Source organism: Carcharodon carcharias, chromosome 9 (genome assembly GCF_017639515.1).
Source record: "Carcharodon carcharias isolate sCarCar2 chromosome 9, sCarCar2.pri, whole genome shotgun sequence".
NCBI lineage: Eukaryota > Metazoa > Chordata > Chondrichthyes > Lamniformes > Lamnidae > Carcharodon > Carcharodon carcharias.
In genome coordinates, this window is record NC_054475.1 from 96677574 (window position 1) to 96700549 (window position 22976).

The 22976-nt window shown below is 42.7% G+C and overlaps 1 protein-coding gene and 1 long non-coding RNA gene across 2 annotated transcripts; one reads left to right on the forward strand and one right to left on the reverse strand.

Annotated features, from left to right (window-relative positions):
- Nucleotides 1-14628: 14628 nt before the first annotated feature.
- Nucleotides 14629-17820, reverse strand: zgc:174917 (uncharacterized protein LOC565650 homolog). Its single transcript, XM_041196085.1, has 6 exons — nucleotides 17585-17820; nucleotides 17166-17382; nucleotides 16969-17060; nucleotides 16056-16195; nucleotides 15847-15951; nucleotides 14629-14805 (listed from the first exon to the last, which is right to left on the reverse strand). Exons 1-6 carry the CDS (start codon nucleotides 17712-17714, stop codon nucleotides 14698-14700), a joined length of 792 nt encoding a protein of 263 aa, XP_041052019.1. The 5' UTR covers nucleotides 17715-17820; the 3' UTR covers nucleotides 14629-14697.
- LOC121282366 lies at nucleotides 15657-22764 on the forward strand. Its single transcript, XR_005944049.1, has 3 exons — nucleotides 15657-15798; nucleotides 16058-16197; nucleotides 20065-22764. It is a non-coding gene; the product is annotated as an uncharacterized LOC121282366 (long non-coding RNA).
- The last annotated feature ends 212 nt before the right edge of the window (nucleotides 22765-22976 follow it).

Below are 22976 nucleotides of genomic sequence, written 5' to 3' on the forward strand. Positions count from 1 at the left end.
TAGGTCAATTGGTTTGGTAATAAGTTGAGTTGTTGTTAATTATCTTTTAAAAAATAGGGATAGGCTGCCCACCATATTATTACTGGGGTGTGGGTGGGCAGGAAGGCAGTGAACTCATCAACCCTTGTATTTTACTACCCCCCCCCCCCCACCCCTCTCCACCCCCCACAGTGGGGGAGGGGGGCAGTGATTGGGGTGTAAAATCCAACCCAATATCCTTCCATTTGTTTCCTCTTCATGTGTTTATCTAACATCCCCTAAAATGCACCTGTGCTCATCACCTCAATTACTTCTTGTGGTAGTGCAGCAGGGCAAAACAGTGTATTAATATTATGTACTCACCATCTAATTCCCACCTATCTCATCTGAGATAGTTATATTATAAATATTTAATCCTTAAGTATTCAGTACAAAGCATGTAACACATTTGATATTTACTTGGACCTTGATATGTTATCAGGACTAGAATATAAAAGAAGGGATGTGCTGCTGAGGCTTTATAAGGCTCTGGTCAGATCACATTTAGAATATTGTGAATAATTTTGGGCCCGATATCTCAGGAAGGATGTGCTGGCCCTGGAGAGGGTCCAGAGGAGGTTCACGAGAACGATCCCATTGATCTAATTGAAACTTACAGAATACTGAAAGGCTTGGATAGAGTGGACATGGGGAAGATGTTTCCATTAGTAGGAGAGACTAGGACCCGAGGGCACAGCCTCAGAGTATAAGGGAAGACCTTTTAGAACAGAGATGAGGAGAAACTTCTTTAGCCAGAGAGTGGTGAATCTATGGAATTCATTGCCACAGAAGGCTGTGGAGGCCAGGTCATTGAGTATATTTAAGACCGAGATAGATAGGTTCTTGATTGGTAAGGGGATCAAAGGTTATGGGGAGAAGGTGGGAGAATGGGGTTGAGAAACTTATCAGCCATGATTAAATGGCAGAGCAGACCTGATGGGCCAAATGGCCTAATTTCTGCTCCTATGTCTTATGGTCTTATAATTCCTATGAAAGCCAATGTTTGCATTGTAATGTTAAGATCAATGCTTTAAACTCAATATAAAGTACAATTATAATCGATAGAAGTCTCAGTTTATTTTACCATGTAAAACTTCTGACAAAATGAGTCACAATGTTGTCACACCAGATATACATTACAGTATTCTGTATCTAGATCATGCTGCAGTTCAGATGCTAATAATTGCAATCAATTTTCAGGAAGTGCATTTATAACAGCTACATGACAACTTACTTTACATGGCCTTTGTATTGTATCTCTTCCAAATTTCCAATATTCATGTGTCTTAACTGTGAGTGTTAGCAGGCTATTTCACAAATATCCTCATGTCATGCCCGGTAAAGACATGTCCTATTCATTATATATAACTTTTCAGAACTGTCTTATTTTTTAAAATGGACACACAAGTTGACTAGAATGGTTACCAAAGGGTCAGGGTACATGATAAAATAAACTGAAATTTTTATTGATTATAATTCTATTTTACATTGAGTTTAAAACATTAAACTGATCTTTACAATGCAAAGATAAAAGCAAAATACTGCGGATGCTGGAAATCTGAAACACAAACAAAAATTGCTGGAAAAACTCAGCAGGTCTGACAGCATCTGTGTCTCCAAGTTTGCAATTTAACAAAAGAGAGCTGAAAAGACTAGTTACCATAAGTTAAGTGTGGAAGACCACCATCTATCTCTTGTGTAGTGATGTCTTTGGACTTCCAAACCATTCTAGTTAGGTAATACCAGTATTAGTCATGTGACAGAAACCAGCTAGAGAAAACAAGTTTTGTTTCAAAAACCCAGGAAAGACTGGGCATTCTGCAGAAGACCACTACAAAAAGCAACACCAGCAGAAAAGGCAATGTCAATTTTTCCTTTTAAGAACAGAGAGTAATGTGTCTAAGTTTGCTGATGATACAAAGCTAGGGGGGATTTCAGCTATGTAGAGGATACAAAGAGGCTGGAAAAAGATATGGACAGGTTAGGTAAGTGGGCAACAATATGGAAGATGGGGTATAATGTGGAGAAGTTTTTTTTAATTCATTCATGGGATGTGGGCGTTGCTGGCTAGGCTAGCATTTATTGCCCATCCCTAATTTCCCTTGAGAAGGTGTTGGTGAGCTGTCTTCTTGAACTGCTACAGTCCTTGTGGTGTAAATACACCCACAGTGCTGTTAGGGAGGGAGTTCCAGGATTTTGACCCAGCGACAGTGAAGGAACGGTGACATATTTCCAAATCAGGATGGTGAGATGGAGGGGAACCATGGTGTTTCCATGTCTCTGTTGCCCTTGTCCTTCTAGATGGTAGTGGTCATGGGGTATGAAAGGTGCTGTCTAAGGAGCTTTGGTGAGATCCTGCAATGCATCTTGTAGATAGTACACACTGCTGCCACTGTACATCGGTGGTGGAGGGAGCGAATGTTTGTGGATGGGGTGCCAAGCAAGTGGGCTGCTTTGTCCTGGATTGTGTTAAGCTGCTTGAGTGCTGTGAGAGCTGCACTCATCCAGACAAGTGGAGAGCATTCCATCACACTCCTGACTTGTGCCTTGTAGATGGTGGACAGGCTTTGGGGAGTCAATGTATGAATACCTTGCCACAGGATTCTTAGCCTCTGACTTGATCTTCCAGCTACACTATTTATATGGCTAGTCCAGTTCAGTATCTGGTGAATGGTAACCCCCCCAGGATGTTGATAATGGGGGATTCAGTGATGGTAATCCCATTGAATTTCAAGGGGTGACAGTTGGATTCTCTCTTGCTGGAGATGGTCATTGCCTGGCTCTTGTCTGGCACGAATGTTACTTGTTACTTATCAGCTCAAGCCTGGATATTTTCCAGGTCTTGCTGCATTTGAACATTAACTGCTTCAGTATCTGACGAGTTATGAATGGTGCTGAACATTGTGCAATCATCAGCGAACATTCCCACTTCTGAGCTTCTAGTGGAAGGTGGGTCATTGATGAAGCATCTGAAGATAGTTGAGGTTATTCATTTCAGTTGTAAGAATGGAAAAGCAGAATATTTTTAGAAGGTGTGAAATTTGTAAATGTTGATGTTCAGACAGACCTGGGCATACACAAGGAACACAAAAAGCTAGCATGCAGGTGCAGCAAGCAATTAGGAAAGCAAACTGCATGCTGGCCTTTACTGCAAAGGGATTAGACTACAAGAATAAAGAAGTCTTACTACAATTGTGCAGGGCTTTGGTGAGACCACATCTAGAATACTGTGCAATTTGGGTCTCCATATTTAAGGAATGATATACTGCACTGGAGGCAATACAGCGAAGGTTCACTAAGATGGTCCTTGAGATGAGAGGGTTGTCCTATGATCAAAGGCTGAGTAAATTGGGCCTCTGGAGTTTAGAAGAATGAGAAGTGATCTCATTTAAACATTCAAGATTCTGAAGGGACTTGACAGGGTAGACAAAGAGGCATTGTGTACCCTGACTGGAAGATCTAAAATAAGAGGCTGATCATTTAGGACTGAGATAAGAAGAAATCTCTTCACTCAAAGGGTGGTGAATCTTTGGAATTCTGTACCCCAGAGGGTTGTAGATATGCCATCATTGAATATATTTAAGGCTACGATAGACTGATTTTTGGTCTGTCAGTGAATCAAGAGATACAGGGAGCAGAAAGGAAAGTGGAGGTGAAGGTCAAGTTCAGCCATGATGGTATTGAAGGGCAGGGCAGGCTTGATGGACTATCTGGTCTTCTCCTGCTCCTATTTCTTATGTTAACAGGCTCATTGTCAATCTGTTTGGCTATATCTGAACACTTCTTCCCTGCCAACAAGTCCGGCAGCAGGACTTGAACCCAGCTTCTGGCTCAGAGATAGGGCAATTCCTACTGACCCATAAGACCTTCCTCTTGGTGCTATGCATCTGAGGTAAAAATCTATCCTTTGTCAGGACCTTGGGCATGGAGAAGATTTGGAAATTACAAGCTTTGCTGCTGATTAAAGTGGCATGCAATAAAGAGATTTGAACAAATGAAAAATGTCAAACAGGAGAAGACCTACTGCTCCATCCAGTTTGTTTTATATTAATGAAATGACTTGTGCATCACATGATATATGCTTTCCAGTCGGAAGACATGGAATCGACTGGGAGAGGCGAAACAACATATAAAAACCTAGATGAATTAGGGACAGAAGTCTGAAAAATTCCTCTCTCCACTCAGCCTTTTAGGTGATTAAAACTAATCCAAGAGACCACTCCAGCCCTGATTAATGTTATATTGAGGGGATCTCTGCTGGAGCTGGAAACAGATCTAACTCTCGCATGAAGGAATTCGAATCAGTGTTCACCACATTAATTGTTCCACAGATCCAATATTCTTTGGAAAGGTAATCACTTCATAACTTCTAACCTAGTTCTGGCCTGACATAAAGATAAAGATATGCGATGGCCCTCCATAATGTATTTAATGAAAATAAATCGTCTGCAAAAACACAACCTAAACCCATCACCACCCTCTAAACCTCAGTCAATGCACCCCTAAACCTGCACGCCTTTAGAGCGTAGAGACACAGCTCTTTGAACCTATCTCGGTAACTAAAATTCTTAGACTGGAATTAATCTAGTGGCCCTCTTCAGCATCGCAATTTCCAAAGCCTCAATATTACCCTCCATGTGAGGGGACTAAACCTGAACACGTTATTCTAAAAGAGGTTGATACAATGTCTTGTACACGGAAAAAATAACATGCCTTGTTTAAAGTGAATAATCTTGTAGTACACCTTACCAGTATGTTCATTCTAGCTATTGCTTCATGGCAGTTATGACCTTTAGAGATCTACTTGCTGTTACAGCTAGATCTTTCTTTCTTCACAACAAATTTTAGTTATTTTTCCTGAAGGGTGTTTGTAAATCCAGCATTCATCCTGGCCACATGCATAACACTACATTTTTCTAATTTAAGCAACATCTGCCACCACAGGCCCAATCTTTCAGTACATCTAGAATCTTACATAGTAGTTGAACATCCTCCAAAATCCTGACTATTGCACATATCTTAGTATCAGTTACAAACCTGCAGATCATTTCACCAACTCTTACATCAACCTCATTAAGGAAAATAGCAAATAGCAACAACCCTCACACCAGCAATGACTGCCAACTGTAGGGCCTTCTTACAGCTGTACAGGAGCTAGGGGGCCTCCAACCTCAAAGGCCAAATGAAGATGGGGAAAAGATGGCACACATCCTTTTGTGTCCTCTGCCTGTCTCCCTAAGCTTCTCTAATTGGAGGAGGCTGGATCCAACATTACTGGCTGCCCTTCCTAATGGGTGCCAGCCCAGTATTGAGAGAGGAAATAAGATAATAGTTGCTGTCACTATTGATTTATTTACAAGGGCACCCTCCACACCTCATGTGAAACCTTAGAAATCCTGGGGGAAAGAAAATCCCTGGAAATCTTTGCCTGGAATTTCTATGTGAGTTCTCCAATAGGAGATTGGCAGAATGCTTAAGAAAATTGGTGCCATTTACGATGTTTCATCAGGGGTTCCCATCGATCTTCCAGCTAGGTTATGGTGAGAGATCGGGAGAACTGGCAGACACTCTCCCCCCATGCTTGGTGTCATAAATCTTCCCTTTTTCCCTTGTTTTGCACCTGGGACTGAGCATTCCCCAGGCTTGAAGCAGAGGAGAGCCAGCTTCATGTCTTTACATGAAACAAAACTAACTTTGAGTGCTGTAATTATGTTTTCAGTTAAATTCTACCTTGATTTTCTTAACTAGGCAATGCATTTGGAGGCACTTGGAGATTTAGAAGGCTATTGGAGTGTTATGACAGCTGGTGGACAAATATCTACAGTTCACTTCAATGAGGATCCCAAGATTGTTTGAAGCAGTGAAAATGACCACTGCCTTGAATTTCATCCCCACTGGATCTTTCCAGACATCTTCAAGTGGTCTTTGACACATTGGCCAGGCAGCAGCTCACTAATGTGTGAAGAATATCATAGATCCTCTCTGCAGATTGGTCTCATGGTTTGTTACTTTATGCAAAGGAGAGTGAGCAGGATAATTGCATAGGTGGCAGGATTGCCTCAGGTGCAGGAAGCAATTGATAGAATTGATACTTACCTTGATAGCCCCATAAAACAATTTTCTCGGTTTTATAGCAGGAAAGATATGCCGTCAAAGACAAACTCGTATGCAGCATTAGTCACCTTGTCCTGCATATTAACACCTAGTTCTCAGGAACCTTTTGTGATACCCGTAATTTAAGGTAAGCCAGGAATCTGATATAGTGTGGGAGTTAGTAATGACCAAATAACAAAAGGGATAATGGTGTAAGGCAAAAATGGATCCTTTCACCACTTTTGTATGCATGGGGAGGCGATGGCCTAGTGGTATTGTCACTGGACAGAGAGCCAGGGTAATGGGCTGGAGGCCTGGGTTCAAATCTGGCAGGTGGTGGAATTTGAATCTAATAAAAATCTGGAATGAAGTTGTTGTTGATTGCTGTAAAAATTTACTAATGTCATTTAAGGAAGGATATGTGACTCTAGAGCCATTCTGAAATGGCTGAGCAAGTCACTCAGTTGCTTCAAAATAGGAATGAAATTGAATGGACCACCTGGCATCAACCTAGGCACTGGAAATGACAATGCCATTTTAATGTCAACCCTGAAAAATCCTCCTTACTAACATCTGGGGGCTAGCCCCCCTCAGCCTCTCACAACCTCCCAGACTAGTCAAGCAACAGCCTGACATAGTCATCCTCACGGAATCATACCTTACAGACACAACATCCCTGGATTTATCCTATCCCATCAGCAGAGGCGCCGGCACGCTGGTTTACAGTTGGGAGGGAGTTGTCCTGGTAGCCCTCAACATCGACTCTGGACCCCAAGAGTCAGGCCAAACATGGGTAAGGAAACCTCCTGCTGATTACCACATATCGCCCTCCCTCAGCTGATGAATTAGTGTTCCTCCATGTTGAACAGCAACTTGGAGGAAGCACTGTGGGTGGCAAGGGCGCAGAATGTACTTTGGGTTGGGGACTTCAGTGTCCATCACCAAGAGTGGCTCAGTGGCACTACTGATGGCCGAGTCCTAAATTACATGGCTGCTAGATTGGGTCTGTGACAGGTAGTGAAGGAACCAAGAAGAGGGAAAAACATACTTGACCTCATCCTCACCAACTGCCTGCTGCCAAGATTGAGCACCACACAGTTGTTGTGGAGGTGAAGTCCTGTCTTCACATTGAGGATACACTCCATTGTGTTTTGTGGCACTACCACTGTGCTAAATGGGATAGATTTCGAATAGAGCTAGCAACTCAAGACTGGGCATCAATGAGGCGCTGTGGGCCTTCAGCAGCAACAGAATTGTGCTCAAACACAATTTGTAACCTCATGGTCCAGCATATTCCCCACTCTACCATTACCATCAAGCCAGGGGATCAACCCTAGTTCAATATGAGTGCAAGATGGCATGCCAGGAACAGCACAAGGCACACCAAAAAAAAAATGAGATGCCAATCTGATGAAGCTATAACATAGGACTACTTGTGTGCCAAACAGCATAAAGAGCTAAGTGATCCCACAATCAACCAGATCTAAGCTCTGCAGTCCTGCCACATCCAGTCGTGAATCTGGTGGACACTTAAACAACTCACTGGAGGAGGAGACTCCACAAATATCCCCATCCTCAATGATGGGGGAGTCCAGCAAATCAGTGCAAAAGATAAGGCTGAAGAATTTGCTACAATCATGAGCCAGAAATGTAGAGTGGATGATCCATCTCAGCCTGCTCCAGAGGTCCCCAGCATCACAGATGCCAGTCTTCAGTTAATTCAATTCATTCCACGTGATATCAAGAAACAGCTGAAGGCACTGGATAGTGCAAAGGCTATGGGCCCTGACAATATTCTGGCAATAGTACTGAAGGCTTGTGCTCCAGAACTTGCTGTGTCCCTAGCCAAGCTGCTCCAGTACAGCTAAAGCACTATCCGGATATGTGGAAAGTTCCCAGTTATGTCCTGTGCACAAAAGCAGGACAAATCCAACTCAGCCAGTTATGCTACATCAGTCTACTCTTGATCATCAGTAAAGTAATGGAAGGGGTCATCACAGTGCTATCAAGCGGCACCGGCCTAGATTCCGCCAGGGTCACTCAGCTCCTGACCTCATTACAGCCTGGTTTCAATCATGGACAAAAGAGCTCCCGAAGTGAGGTGGGGGTGAATGCCCTTGACATCAAGGCCACATTTGACAGAGTGTGGCATCAAGCAGTCCTAGCAATGGGAATCAGGGGGAAACTGCTGTTGGCTGGATTCATACCTAGCACAAAGAAGGTGGTTGTGGTTGTTGGAGGTCTATCATCTCAGCTCCAGGACATCACCGCAGGAGTTCTCAGGGTAGTGTCCTTGGCCCAACCATCTTCAGCTGCTTCATCAATGACATTCCTTCCATCATATGGTCAGAAGTGGGGGTGTTCACTGATGATTGCATAATGTTCAGCACCATTCGTAACTCCTCAGATACTGAAGCAGTCCATGTCCAAATGCAGCAAGAGCTGGACAACATCCAGGTTTGGGCTGACAAATGGCAAGTAACATTCATGCCACACAAGTGCCAGGCAATGACTGTCTCCAACAAGACAGAATCTAACCATTGCCCATTGATGTTCAATGGCATTACCATCACTGAATCTCCCACTATCAACATCCTGGGGACTACCATTGGCCAGAAACTGAACTGGACTAGTCATATAAATACTGAGGCTACAAGAGCAGGTCAGAGGCTAGGAATCGTGCGATAAATAACTCACCTCCTGACTCCCCAAAGCCTGTGCACCATCTAAAAGCCATAAGTCAGGATTGTGATGGAATACTCTCCACTTGCCTGGATGAGTGCAGCTCCCACAACACTTAAGAAGCTTGACACCATCCAGGACAAAGCAGCCCACTTGATTGCTACAACATCCACAAACATTCACTCCCTCCACCACCAATGCACAGCAGCAGCAGTGTGTACCATTTACAAGATGCACTGCAGGAGTCCACCAAGGCTCCTTAGACAGCACCTTCCAAACCCACAACTGCAACCATCTAGAAGGAAAAGGGCAGCAGATAGATGGGAACACCACCACCTGGAAGTTCCCCTCTAAGTCACTCACCATCCTGACTTGGAAATATATCGCCATTCCTTCACTGTCGCTGAGTCAAAATCCTGGAGTTCCCTTTCTAACAGCACTGTGGGTACACCTACACCACATAGACTGCAATGGTTCAAGAAGGCAGCTCACCACCACCTTCTCAAGGGCAACTAGGGATAGGCAATAAATGCTAGCCCAGCCAGTGAAACCCAAATCACGCGATTGAATAAAAAAAAGTCAATGACTATTGGTGTTGCTTCCTGCTCTTCACTTGAAGTGCAAAATTTCATTTATTTTGCTTCAATTTCCACCCTTCTCTCACCTTCACATGGTCCATCTCTTACGATTGCTTTCCCTTCCTTGACTTTTCAATCTCCATTTCTGGGGTTAGGCTGATGACCAATATTCATTGTAATGCCATTGATTCCATCAGTACTTTGATTACACTTCCTTCCACTTTGCTTCCTAGAAGGACTTTATTGCATTCTCCCAGTTTCTCTGTCCCTGTCGCTTCTGTTGTAAATATGTGACATTCCTTTTATGCCATTCCAATATGTCTTCCTTTCTCCTCAAGTGAGGATTCTTCTCCATTGTGGTTAACAAGGCCCTGGATGGTTCGCAGGTTGGGTGATCACTTTGTGGAACACCTCTGTTTACTCCACAAGTGTGACCCTGAGTTTCCTGTATTTTGAACTTGCTGCACCACTCCCACTCTGTCTTCTCTGTGCTCAACCTCCTACACTGTTCTAATAAGGCTCAAGCAGCAGCACCTTAACTATTAATTAGATACTTTACAGCCCCAATAATTTAAGATCATAAACCCTGCACACATTTTTCAGCCAGCCGCTTCTTGTAATGATTCTGCTGCTATCATTTACAGCTCTCCTTGACCATCTTGTTTCTTTATTTGTCCCATTATCATCCTCTTTTGCCATATATCATCACCCCATTTGTCATTTAATCTCTCCTGGCTTCCACACAGATCTTCCATTTAGTTCTTTCATCCCCTCCCATTCTTTCCTCACTTACTTTAAACCTATTACATATCTACCATTTTCCAGCTTTGATGAACCTGAAATGTTAACTCTACTTCTCTCTCCATAGATGTTGCCAGAATTGCTGAGTATTTCCAGAATTTTCTGTTTCTCTACCATTGATTAGAGATTAGAGAAAAACCCTGCAATCATGGCCATGGTCTCCAGAATGGCTCCTCCTGAACAAATATAATGTAGTCCATGCAAGACGTGATATAGAGCAGACCATAGGTATTCTAAAACCATTTTAGTTGTATCTGAATAGATGTATCTGAACTTGTGAGCCCCGCTGTAAAGCCAGCAAGACAGTTCAGAGTTCATAATAGTTTGTTACATGCTGAAAGAAATCACTGTCTAAAAACATTATAAAATGTTAAGAATTGCAATAAACATTATGGAAATCTTATGAAGAAAGCTTCCATAGTAGCTTGCTGGTTAAAAAACACAAGACAAGCCTATTATCTTTGCCAAGGATATGTCTCTATCACAGACCTTCCTGAAAAGGTTGGATCCCATAACCCATATGTAAATCAACTGTCTGAGAAAAAAATTAAAACAGTTTTGGAGAGGAAAGAGTTTTTTGAAGTGATCCATGCTGGCTTCAGCCTTCCTCAGACGGAAGAAAACTGGGGAAGAACGTCCTAACACTTTGACCAGAGAACAGAAAGCTGCTGCTACCAGCTACTGAGATCAACATTCTGTGTCATCTGTCTTTTTGTCCTTTGGGACCATTCTCATCTGTCAAAGGTCATATGCTTTCCTGTCTATTTAACTGATGCAACAACATTAAAACTGTTGCTTCTCAATAAAATACTTAAACTCCCTTAAAATCACTCATTAACTTGACTCTCTTTTTGGGTAATCTGTGACTCCTGGGCCAGAATCTTACAATGCTACACAATGTTTCTATGTAATTTTATTTACTGCTTTCTGCACCTTTAGAGGTGCTGTTTTTGAGTGAGATGTTAAACAAAGACCTAATCTGTCCTCTTACTCAGAGTTCAAAAATCCAATAGCTCAATTTTGAAGAAGGTTAAGGGATTTCCCCAGGTGTCCATGCCAACATTTATTCCTTAAATTTCAAAATGTGGGTGTTCCCTCTCTAGCTGCATTTCCTTGTCTCTGACTACGCTCAGCCCAAATTTCTTTAACAAGGAAGATAAAAGAAAAAGGAAGGAAGACTTGTATTTATATCTTGCTTCTCACAGCTATCTGACATCTCAAAGTGTTCTGCAGCCAGTGAAGGACTTATTTTGAAGTTTAGCCACTGTTATAATGTAAGAAACACTGCAGTCACTCTGCACACTGCAAGCTCCCACAAACAGCAAAGTAATAATGACCAGATAATCCATTCTTTAGATGCACTAAAGGGATAAATATTGGTCAGGACATCGAGGGAACACCGCTCCTCTCTTGCAAAATAGCAAAATGGGAACTTCTAAGCCAACCTGTGAGGACAAAAATGGCCTCGTGTTGACGACTCATTTAAAAGATGTACCTCTGACAGAGCAGCACCCTTTCAGTACTGCACTGGCAAGACAGGCCTGATTTTTGTGCTCTGGAGTGACATGTCTCTACACTGCACCAGTCTGTTGTACCATCAACATTTCAGACAGCATGAGAAACCAGAGGGTGGCTCCATGACAACAAGGGCTGCAAGCCCCTTTACGTGCTGTTATCAACAGCCTCGATGACAGTAATCTGAAACTGCTTGATTTCAGCCTGAACTCCCGTTACAGCACTCAGACATTGGGTGGCTTCTGCTTGTGGTGCAATGCAAGCTGAAACTTCTGTCATCAGATGTTGTATCATAGTCGGGTGCATAAGTTTTCTCATGGAGTTAGTCACCGCTTTCACACCAGAAAGGCTGGACACCCAACTCTACACAAAGCCCTGTGGAAATTTGATGCCAAACTCTTCCATGCTCATTGACAGTGACCACAGTCTTTCTGGAAGGCCTGCCAATCCGCCAAGTATTTCTGTGTGCTTACCCATCAACCTTTATCTGTGTACTGCTCCAGTGAAGTCTTCATTTGAGTTCTCTGTAGGAGAACTGGTGTGCAACCTCATCACTGACACTTGTGCTATCATTCCCCCCTACCCTGGCTGCAGCCACTGATGCCTGGTACCTCACCAGACTAGCCTTTTAATGCATGCATTGCGTCAGTATCTGAACTGGTGACTGCGAGTGTGATATTGAGTGATAATGTTGCTACATAGTTAGTCTCTTCTTCCACTTCCACTTCTTGTTCCTGCATCACTGACCACTCAGGATACCTGGAAAAAGTAAAGGCACAAGGGTAAAGTTGCGGTGATGTGAAGGGGTTGAGGAAGGAAACAGGAAGTACATGCTTAGATCATCTACAGCTTGTAAATCAAAAAAGAATGTGGATGAGGGGGAATTGGGAACATGAGAAGGAGGATTAGGTACAAACATACAAACACCTCCAATGTTTTCAACTCGCCAATGGCTATGGCCTCAATTGTGGCTATGAGCAACAACTGCTCTCTCAGGGTGAGGACTTGCTTCTGTGCCTGACCCCTGCCAGTAAGATGCTGCTTCCAGCTTGTGGTGATACATCACCTTGTCCTGCAAGAGAGATGGAATTGTGTCAGTGTGTGGAATGTGTTTGAGTGATGTGTCTGTCATGATTGAATAGCTGGCAATGTGTGCAAGCTGTGAGATGTGGGTGTGATGCTTGCAGCAGTGGTAAGTGTATGAGGTTGAGTTGAAGCTATTGTCATACCCCAGTACATTCTGAACTTCTAACTAATTTATATATTTTAAAACTGACCACAAAAGGCTGCAAAAGACGACTGTGCAAGGATCACCTTACTTCTATGGATCAAAACCACCCAGTCTCAAGTGGGAACAAAAGAATCCTTGCAGGCTGATTTTGTATCAATGCTGTCTGCTAAAACTAATTCAGAAGGTTAATTTCAAATTGAATGAGTCATTCAAATACAAAAACACTGGCTGTCACAGAAACTACAGGCCTGTCATGAAAGAGAATGAGATCATTATAAGTTGCTTCATCAGTATCTAATGTTTGTGTATGTGAGTGTGTGTGTGAGACAAGTGAGTGAGACGTTGTATTTTAAAATCTGGGACAAATAACCATCTTTAATTTAAAATGTTGCAAAAAGCTTGCTGCTGGCATTCTTAATTGGGATACTCACTCCGAGGGTAAGAAACACACATCTTTTACATACCAATATACTGATCACAGGCAGTAAAAAAGGAACACATATATCCTGTCTTTGACACTGAATGTTAAGTATGATTGTCATTATTAAAGATTGTTGGTAGGGAATTGATAAGGTGTGGAACATCTGAGGCTATTGCTGTAATTGATGGGATATGGCATTTGAAAATGTATTCACTGACCTTGACCACATGTCTGAAGTCATTGAATGTCTTTTGGTATTGCATGAAAATGCTCGGATCTACAATGGTGGAATTGACTGCAAAGGTTATCTTATCCCATTGCCTTAATTCGTGCTCTGCCTTTGAAGGGCCTCCTAGTTCCCTGTGAGTGGAGGATTTCTCTTTTATTCATCTCCTGCACCAAGCCCTCAAGTGCTGTATCAAAGAACATTGGAGCCCACTCTATGCCATGTTGTGCCATTCTTGTCTCTTTCCCAGGTCAAACTCTGTTCCAGAATGACTTCCAGCACCTGCTTCAGTCAAAATACACCTCTCCTTTAAGAAGTGCTGGCTGGTTTTCAGTAGCATAGGCTAACTTGAAGTCATGCTAACCTCTCACAATTTTGCATCCCTGCTCAGGCGCGTAGCAACTCAACAGTGCTTTTTGACTGCAAAGTGCAAACATGTAACTGAGTAGACAGTAAAAAGTTTGTGTGTTGCCTCCTGCATCAGAAACTATTCACTGCCCATTTCGGGGCCTTACTGAATTTCATGGCCCTAAAGTTGTACTCACTTTTTCCAACTGCTATTTCATTCTGCTTCTCTGACAAGAGACTGGGGGAACTCTTTGCAAAATGCTGCATGTGCGATGGGCCAGGTCTCCACTATTTTCTGTTTGCCTTATAAAGAATAAAAGCTCTCTCTGCTTCATAAGACAAATGATGACCAGTGGTGGAGCCAAGAACTGGAAGTGGAATGAGCTTGGAGCGATGTACATATATAACCCCTTTGTCTAATTTTGCTGCTTCTCTGCCTGTTGCAGGCCCAAATAAAGTGGGCTGTGTTAGCTGTGCCAGCCCTCTTACTGTAGGATCTGAGAGGAGACTAGTGACAATCATGTTCACACTTCCAGAAAGGTCTTTATTTAAAACTTTTCAGATACAGTTATTTGATATGTAATGGTGTCTAAATCTATAATTTGTAGAATCCACAGCTTTGTAAATGAACAACCAAGTATTATTATTTTACTCTAATATATGAACATTTATGATTCCTTAGTCCAGTAAGAAATATCACTTTTACAGCAATTATATATTACAACTGTTTATGTCTTCAGTTACAAGATTTCTATAACAATCACTCGAGGTTGCTATAATTTTCTCAGAATATTTTAGCGAAGTTATCTGGCGCATTGTTTCGAAAGTGGTTGAACCTGTCAGTTCCAGCTACTAGCACTGTCGCAGGGAAAGAACGGGGTCTGTCCGCATCCTGAAAAAAAATAGTAACAATCAGCATTAACAATCAATTGTATTTTAATCCTTCTTGCAGCCTGTCTAAATCTAACTGCATCAGAAAAGCCCAGCTCTGCCACCAGATTGGCTTCACAACCCACAGCAGGCAGGATGGTGTTAATCGGGAGTTGAGATGATGGACCATGAAGTCATGTAGACGTGAATCACATATTCAAAGTATATTACCCCTGGGTTGCCACACTCACACCTGGAATATCAACTGTTATTTGTGGAAGACTCTCAGCAATCCAGGAGGATTGGCAATCCTATTTCTGATAACAATTTCAGGTAGGCTGCTATAACAAACATAAAAGACATTGGCCAGAATTTTATACTGTTTGTGCGGGCGCGTGCCCAGCCTGGAATCACATGAAATCGTACGAAAAGACGTCGGGCACACATCCCAATGTCATCACGCTCACAAGCAGCGGTACGGTCGGCGGGCTCATGCAGGAGTCAGAAGCCTGCCCACAGACAATTAAATGGGTAATTAGGCCCATCAAGGAGCCAATTGTCAGCGATTTTACATGGACCGTCCATTTTTACAGTTGGTGGATGGGCCAAATGTTTTCACTACTAACTACATTCAGGTGGGATGAAATGTTCAGGGTTAAATAAAATAAGTTTGGGGGATGATCTGCTTGTAATCTTGCATTTACAGTATTGTCACAGTTTGCAGCAGTTTATTGAGCTCATTTCATTTTTAAATTACTGCAGCTCCAACGCAGCCGTCAGCCTTCAGAGAGCACAAGCCCACACCCTCCCTTTTCTCGGCGCCACCCTCTTCCTGCACTCCCTACCGGCGGCGCTGAGCCTTTCTCAGCGCGGGTTTCATGCTGGCTGGCTGTTAATTGGCCAGCTAGCGTGAAATTGCGTTCAGAGGCTGATCGCGGGCAGAAGCGCATTTCGCGTCTGCTTCCGGGCCTGCTGATCGCACACGCCCAACGAACGTAAGATTCAAGCCATTGAGGTTTGTGTGTTTTTCATATTTATACATAGAGTGGAGTTAAATACTCACTTCAATAGGATAAGCAGTAGTGGGGACATAACGGATCACAAAGCCACATCTACGCCTGTTTGACATGTTGGGTTCACTGAAATGGACTGTCAAACCATCATGGATCTGAAAGAATTTTAGTTTAAATAACAGGCAATCAGGTTAAACACACAGCAGGAATTTGATATATTTTCAGTCCAATTTATTTTTAATTTCTGACTCCTACTTACAGACATTTGCCCTGCTTTTAGAGGACATAAAACAGCCTTCTCAGCTTCAACCAAATGCTCGGGAATCTCCTGATTTGATGTCAACATGTTTCCAGGAATGGTACTTGTTCCATGTTCCTGTAGGCCTAGTTTGTGGCTTCCTGTAAGTATCATTTAGCACAGCATTATCCCTCTAAGAAATACCTATAATTTTTTTGTTATAAAATTATAAAATGTGCCATTTGATTGGAAAATTGCAAATGTCATTAAATGGATTAAGTTATAATGACAAGCTGAATAAACTTGTTTTCCTTGACATTAGAAAGTTGAGGGAAGATCTATTGGGCTCTTTAAAATAATGAAGGGATTCAATGTGGTTGCTACAGAAAAATGATTCCCTCTGGGGTTGTAATCCAGAGCAAGGGGAATAACCTTAAAACTTGAACTGGGTCATTTCAAAATGAAATCAGGGTGGACTTTGCTGTCCTTACCTGGTCTGGCCTACATGGAATTCCAGACCCACATCAATGTGGTTGACTCTTAAGAGCCTTCTGAAATGGCCTAGCAAGTCACTCAGTTGGAGGTGGCACACCAGCACCTTCTCAAGGACAAGTAGGGATGCCAATAAATGGTAGTCTTGCCAATGACACTCAAACCCAAGAGTGGATAAAAAAAAATGCGTGGTAATCTCAAAATTCCTATCCAAAATCCTGTGGCTACTGGGTCAGTCGAAATTTTCAAAACTGAGATTGTTTGTTAAGCATATCATGGGATATGGAACAAATGCAGGTAAATGGGGTTGACGTCCAGATCAGTAATGATCTAACTGAATGGTAGAACAGGCTAGAGGGACTAAATGGCCCTCTCCTGTTCCAATGTGACTATATGTGAGCTCAGAAAATGGAAAATATAATCAAAATGATCATTGCCCAACCTGGAATAACCTGCAGAACCCCATTTTCTTCATCAACGTCATCCAAAGCCAACCACACGGAGGCTACAGATCCTCCGTCAAAGCCCCAATATCTATTGGAGAAGAACAGTATAAAATTATAATGCCCAAGTGTTAAACAACAGTCACATTTAGAAGCATAATTTAATAGTTTTGCTGTACTGTAATACCTGACTCACCTGATGTCCTGATGCCAGGCAACATAGGGGACCACATCGTTTTTGTGAGGGACATCGGAGGCTGGATACTTACAGATAAACCGAGAATCAAGCAGAATGACATTGGGCCCCAAAACTGCAATAATGGCTTGGAGGACCAAAGGATTGGCAGCTAAATCCATCACCCACTTGTACTGTAAATGCACATTGTGAAGGCTGTATTGGGTGTATACTTTACCTAAAATACACACAATAGGAATAATCAAATATCTAAGTTAAATTAAGTTTTAAAGAAGCATTTTCTTATTGAAAGTGATGGCAGATATTTATCAAAGATAACTGAATTAAATTTGGAGCCACATTTCCAGATCTTCCAATTTCTACAAGCTGTTGACCATTATAAGGACCATTTAATAACTGGCATACAAATTCTTACTTACCAAATTTATCTTCTAAAGCTGAAAAATTCTGAGTGGCCAGTGCAAGCTCATTTTTGTCTAGGATGTGATGTCCTGTAAGGTAACCATTATTTTCATAGAAATTTTTCAGTTCGCTTGCCTTGCTCTGCATTTTCAGTAACTTGTTTTGCTTGTCCACTACTTGTAGAAATTGTGCTTGTGCTGATACTGCCTCCTTCAAGGTTGTGACATAAATAGGTAGCTCAGGGATCTTAATTTGTATATTCACACCCCACTGGTTCCTTGAACAGCAGCCAAAACACCTGTTAAGGAGCGCCTTCTGCCAGCTGAATAACATTATTTGAATAATCTCCCCTCCCAGAAGGAAAAAGCAGTAAAACTTGAGAAATTGCCAGTTCTTGTATACGTTAAAATCGAATTTTAGTTCAGACCGGTATCAGTCATTGTTATGCCGAATGCAGTTGGTAAAGTGGGGTTATTTAAAAAAAATCCCAGAGGGAAACTTTAAACAACTGTCATAATCAAAAACATTAAGTGTTATGTTTGAGATGCGACTCTAAACTCAGGAATCAGACCACTAGTTTGAGCTATTACATTAAACTAAATAAAACATTTTATTAATTTACACTGGTTAAAATATATGTACACATGGCTACAAATTATTACTATCATAACTTTTAACAAATTCCCAACCTAATCTCTATCAAGGCAACAACAATCCACAGACTTAACCGTACACCAGGCAAAGTATTTTCACCTTACGAATTCAAAATGTGGTGACTTTCACTGTGGAGCCAGTTGGAGGCTTGCAGCTGCCTTTTGATCTTACATTGCATCTGCCTGCACACCCAAAAATTACTGAAGTTATGCCTACCAGCCCCAATGAATGTTAATTGTATCAACAACCTCTTTGAACTTCACCTTTTAACAATGAAACCCCTTTCATAGTACCAATTTTATTAGTAATATAAACATATGGCTTGGTATCTGCTAGATAGGCATCAAGTTTTCATCCCACTTATTGAATGCTCTATTCAAAAAAAATGCAAATGCACGCTATCTCTCTTACATATCAAAACTTGTACATCAAAGCATCCAGACAGGCTGGCTTTAATCCAATTAAGACATACCCACAGACCAAACCTCTGTTTTAAAAGAAAAATATGTTCCAAAATATTAAATACATTAATAGCTTCATTGATTAGTCTACTCTGTACCTGTATTGCCATTGCAGCCTGGCCAACCCCACCTGAGGAGCACATTCCAGGGCACATCCTGGGTGTGCCCCTCGAGGCACAAGGTAGTCAGTCCAATCAGCCAAGACTCACCCCCTTGGCCAGCTTCGGCATCATTGATAGTTGCCACTCACACTCTAACACCCCTGAGGTCCAATGGGGGGATGGCCAGCCCTTAACTGCTCTCCACACTGACCCATGCCAACCCGGTACTCACCCTTCCCGATCCCAACAGATCATTGAAGCACTTCTGACACTGCGCCCATGTCCGCCTCACCACGTTGTGGCTGCTTACCAGGGATGCCACCTCCCCCTCCCTTGCCCTCTTGGTAAGCTGCGGTGGCCGCCTCCTCCCATCTCTGAGGACAAGGGGGTCCCTCCTGACAGCCACCACCTCCCGGAGAACTGCGAAGCACTCATCGGAGAAATGCAGCGCTGACTGCCCTCCTGCCTGCAGTGTCCAGTCGCGTTCAAATTCATAGCAAGAGTACAGGAGCCGTCCTTCCACGGCAGCCTTCTAGGGACTGCCTGGGACGCTTTTGAATTGGCCGCTGAATTGCCAAAGGACTCGACGGACATCATGCCTCTGCCCGCCCCTTCTCGGAGCTTCCCCAGCTGCCTTTCACTCTGGGCGGCCTTAATTGGCCCACCAGTGTGGAATCACCTACCAGACCCGATCGCAAGCAGCAACCGGCACCTGTCCCTTCCGAGCCCACCTGCCAAGGGCAAAATTCTGCCCCTGAAAACTGGACACTACAATGTTGTTTAGTCAAGGAACAGTGTCAAGTGAAATAATAATATGTGGGGCTTAGCATTTTATTTATCTGTTTTGTGGTTTCACTTGTCAGAGCTGGTATTGCAGCTTATGTGCTAGTCTCATGGCAAGAATCATAGAATACCATTTATTAGATGTGTGTATTTATCAGTAACTTCATGTTGTTGTAAAGGGAGTTGACCACATTACAGAAACAAAAATAAAAATAACTGGAAAAACTCAGCAGGTCTGACAGCATCTGCACAGAGAAATACAGTTAATATTTCAAGTCACACCTGCTGAGTTTTTCCAGGTATTTTTATTTTTGTTTTGGGTTCCCAGCATCCGCAGTTTTTTGCTTTTATCTTAGTTGACCACATTATGTTTGCAAGCTAGCTTTGCCCTTTGGTAAAAAATGCAGCTTGCTGTATGTTTTACAGAAGAATCATTTTTAACCTAAAATTCCTATATTGATTCAATGCCATTTGACCTTTATTCCTTCACACTGACAGAAAGAGCAGACTTCCCAGCCTGACCACAGCAGTGGAGGTCAACTATCTTACGGTCACCGAGAGAACCTGGATACAGTGCAGAAAATGCATCAATGACTTTTAAGATCTGCCAGTGACGGACTCCATTATAGAAGTGTATATTCATGGAAGGATGTGGGGAGGCTCCATGAGTATATCGTCTTGTGCACTGAACAGGAGTGCAAGGTAGAATGATGCACAAATGCCACTGTACATGATTCCAAGGTTTATGAATGGGTTTTGGAATGGGGGATGGGGAGGGATTGAAAGAAGTTGTAACTGGTCATTTGATGTAATTGGTCATTTGGTGCTGCAGATTGTTCAGCCTGTGGAGTTCTCAGAGGCCAGATGTGTGAAGGAATGATTATGCAGGAGATTCAAAATCTTTATAATGTCACAATGCCCAAGAAAGATGCAAGACAGGAGGCAGTGTGCCAAACCTCACGCCAATAAAAGAAGAGGAGTTGCAGCTTGCTGACAGGAAGTGGGACTGGTGGATTGGAAGAGGTGAGATATGAGAAAGGCCCTGGAGTGATGAAACTGCAGGAGGGGGCCATGCGCAATTGAGAGAGATAGGTGTTTACCAGAATAAGGGGAGAGTGTATGATGCCTGGTCTGTTGTTATGAAGGAGGCATTGGTGGTATCTGATTGAGAATGCTTTCATGCCTCATGAAGAAATGAGTGTCATGTTGGAAGTGAAATCCAAGCAAAGAGTAACATCTCATAATGTTTGAAGTGTTGCCAATGTGGAAATATGTCTCTGTGCACTTGCCGCGAAGGTAGAAGATGGCCTAGTTTTGTCTCCTGCACAGGTGTGCCATTGACTGCTGTTGCCAAAAGTCCCAAAGGTCCAACTCTGAGGAGGAAGAGGAAGCCTTAGAGAGTGCAATGTCACACTCCTGCTCCATACACAGTACTGGCACAGACATGAGCACCTTGGTGGGAATTCACGCCTCAGAACTAAGGGAACCAGAAACTGATGAACCACATGCTGCTGATGGAGACTGAGATTGTGCAGGCCTTTGGCAGTTGGGGGAGTGCTGGAGGACAGCCAGATGCTGAGTCACAGTTAGGTGATGAGCTTCTGAAGTTGTCCATAAGGTGGCTGGTGCTGGACATGTTGTGTGGATATGTGGTGGAGATACCAGAGGCATTGTATGTTCTGGCACTGACTTAGGAGGTGCCCACCCTAGCTATGGGCACGGTGATCAGCTACTCAGCAGAACATACGACTTCCTCCACTAACAGACTGATGACTGTCTTGGACAGCCAAACCCAGAAGATTACAGAAGGAACCGTGGGTATGTATGCTGACCTGCACTCCATCACTTTGGGTGGAATCATCTTAGATTTGCACAAAGTGCAGTAGCAGGTGGGAAAAAAGTTGTTTTACCTATCGACACACTTCCCTTAAAGTGATGGCGTGTTGCTATCCCTGAAAAGCATATTCCAACACTCTGGCCCTCTGCCAGTGGCACAGATGCCTTCAAGTCCTGCAGCAACAGAAGGGCCTTATACCACTGTACAGGAGGCACCCAACATGCTGGGGCCCTCATGGCCACGGGCAACCAGAGAGAGGCAACCAAAGTTACCAAAGACAAAGGGGCATAAGGGACAGCAGCCTGTCTCCACTGCAGCTGCAAGCAAGGGTTGGGGTGGAAGGGAGCAGGATGCACCATGCCACAAATAATTTTTAAAAACCCCACACCAGTCAGACTTCGCTTCACATGGGTGAGTTTATCATCTGTATTACTTACAAAGGACAATAAGGTTCAATATACATAACTGATAAGTTAGCTGAACATCCTAGAGAAGCACACTGGTTTATTTACTGTGCATAAAATGGATGGAGATGGATGGTGTTATGAGGATGTGCTTTTATTTTAAAGATATCATTTTTAATTTTTCTTCTTCTGGCTGAATTTTGAAATTAAGCTGAAAACCTTTAAAGACAATGTAGACTGCCTAATGGCTACAATATACAAGCTTGCATTCCATCAAGTGGGATGGAAAAGATAGACACTCAACCCCCTCGGGAGCATGAAAGCCCCCATCCCCTGTTGGCATTATCCTGAAACTTTTGAAAAGTTTCTGAGTTGCGACATCAAAATGTAATTACCTGTTCTAAAAACAATAACTGCAGCAGACATAGACTAGTAGAATTTCCCTGGAATATACAGCCAGCAGGGGACTTTAAGGGACTGTGTTACTGAACAGAGACATCAGAATGCTGTACTGAAACAGGCTGTAAAAGCTTTTTGCTTTCTCTTTCTTTCTTGGAAGTATTGTACCGATTTGCAAAGTAACCACCCTGAGAAGAGAAATCTACTGTAAACTGAGATCATTTGGGAATAAAACATGGGTATACATTCCATACAGCCACACCCAGGAAGACAACTGGACAAATGCTGCAACATGGAATCACCATATCGAGACCAGCAAGAGGACAGCTAACTGTATATTCCTTTGTTTTATCTTCTTGATGAACTGTAAAAAAGCCTTAATACCATCGTATTATTCTACCACCTCTACTTGTTTGTGTGTATTTGTGTGTGTGTGTGTGGGCCCAGGCAAATGCCTGTGAAATGTGAATGGGGGTTGCGATTTACCTAGTCCTTTTTTTTCAATTCGGGGAAATCGTTTCAATAAACTTGCCTTGTTCTTTGTTTAACCAGAGAAAACCTGTCTAATGAATTCTTTATAATTTGAAAGTGTAAATAGTGGCACTCCTACAGGATTGGTAAAGCACATTCTGTCTACGTTCACAAAAAGCCCTGTTATGGTTGGACCTGGGTGATAGAATAAGGGAGACATTTCACCCCTCCTCACAAGATCATAATAATGGTCTTAAGTCTTAAATTGCAACCAGGGGAGTAACATAGTTTAGGCTTTT

What these genes read in the sequence shown, in the direction of transcription:
- zgc:174917 (XM_041196085.1), bottom strand. Translation starts at nt 17,714, where the DNA reads ATGCAGAGCAAGGCAAGCGAACTGAAAAATTTCTATGAAAATAATGGT. An exon ending in AGCTTTAGAAGATAAATTTG is followed by an intron (nt 17,383 to 17,584) that starts GTAAGTAAGAAT and finishes TGTGTATTTTAG; the next exon opens with GTAAAGTATACACCCAATAC. An exon ending in GGTTCTGCAGGTTATTCCAG is followed by an intron (nt 16,196 to 16,968) that starts GTTGGGCAATGA and finishes TGATACTTACAG; the next exon opens with GAAGCCACAAACTAGGCCTA.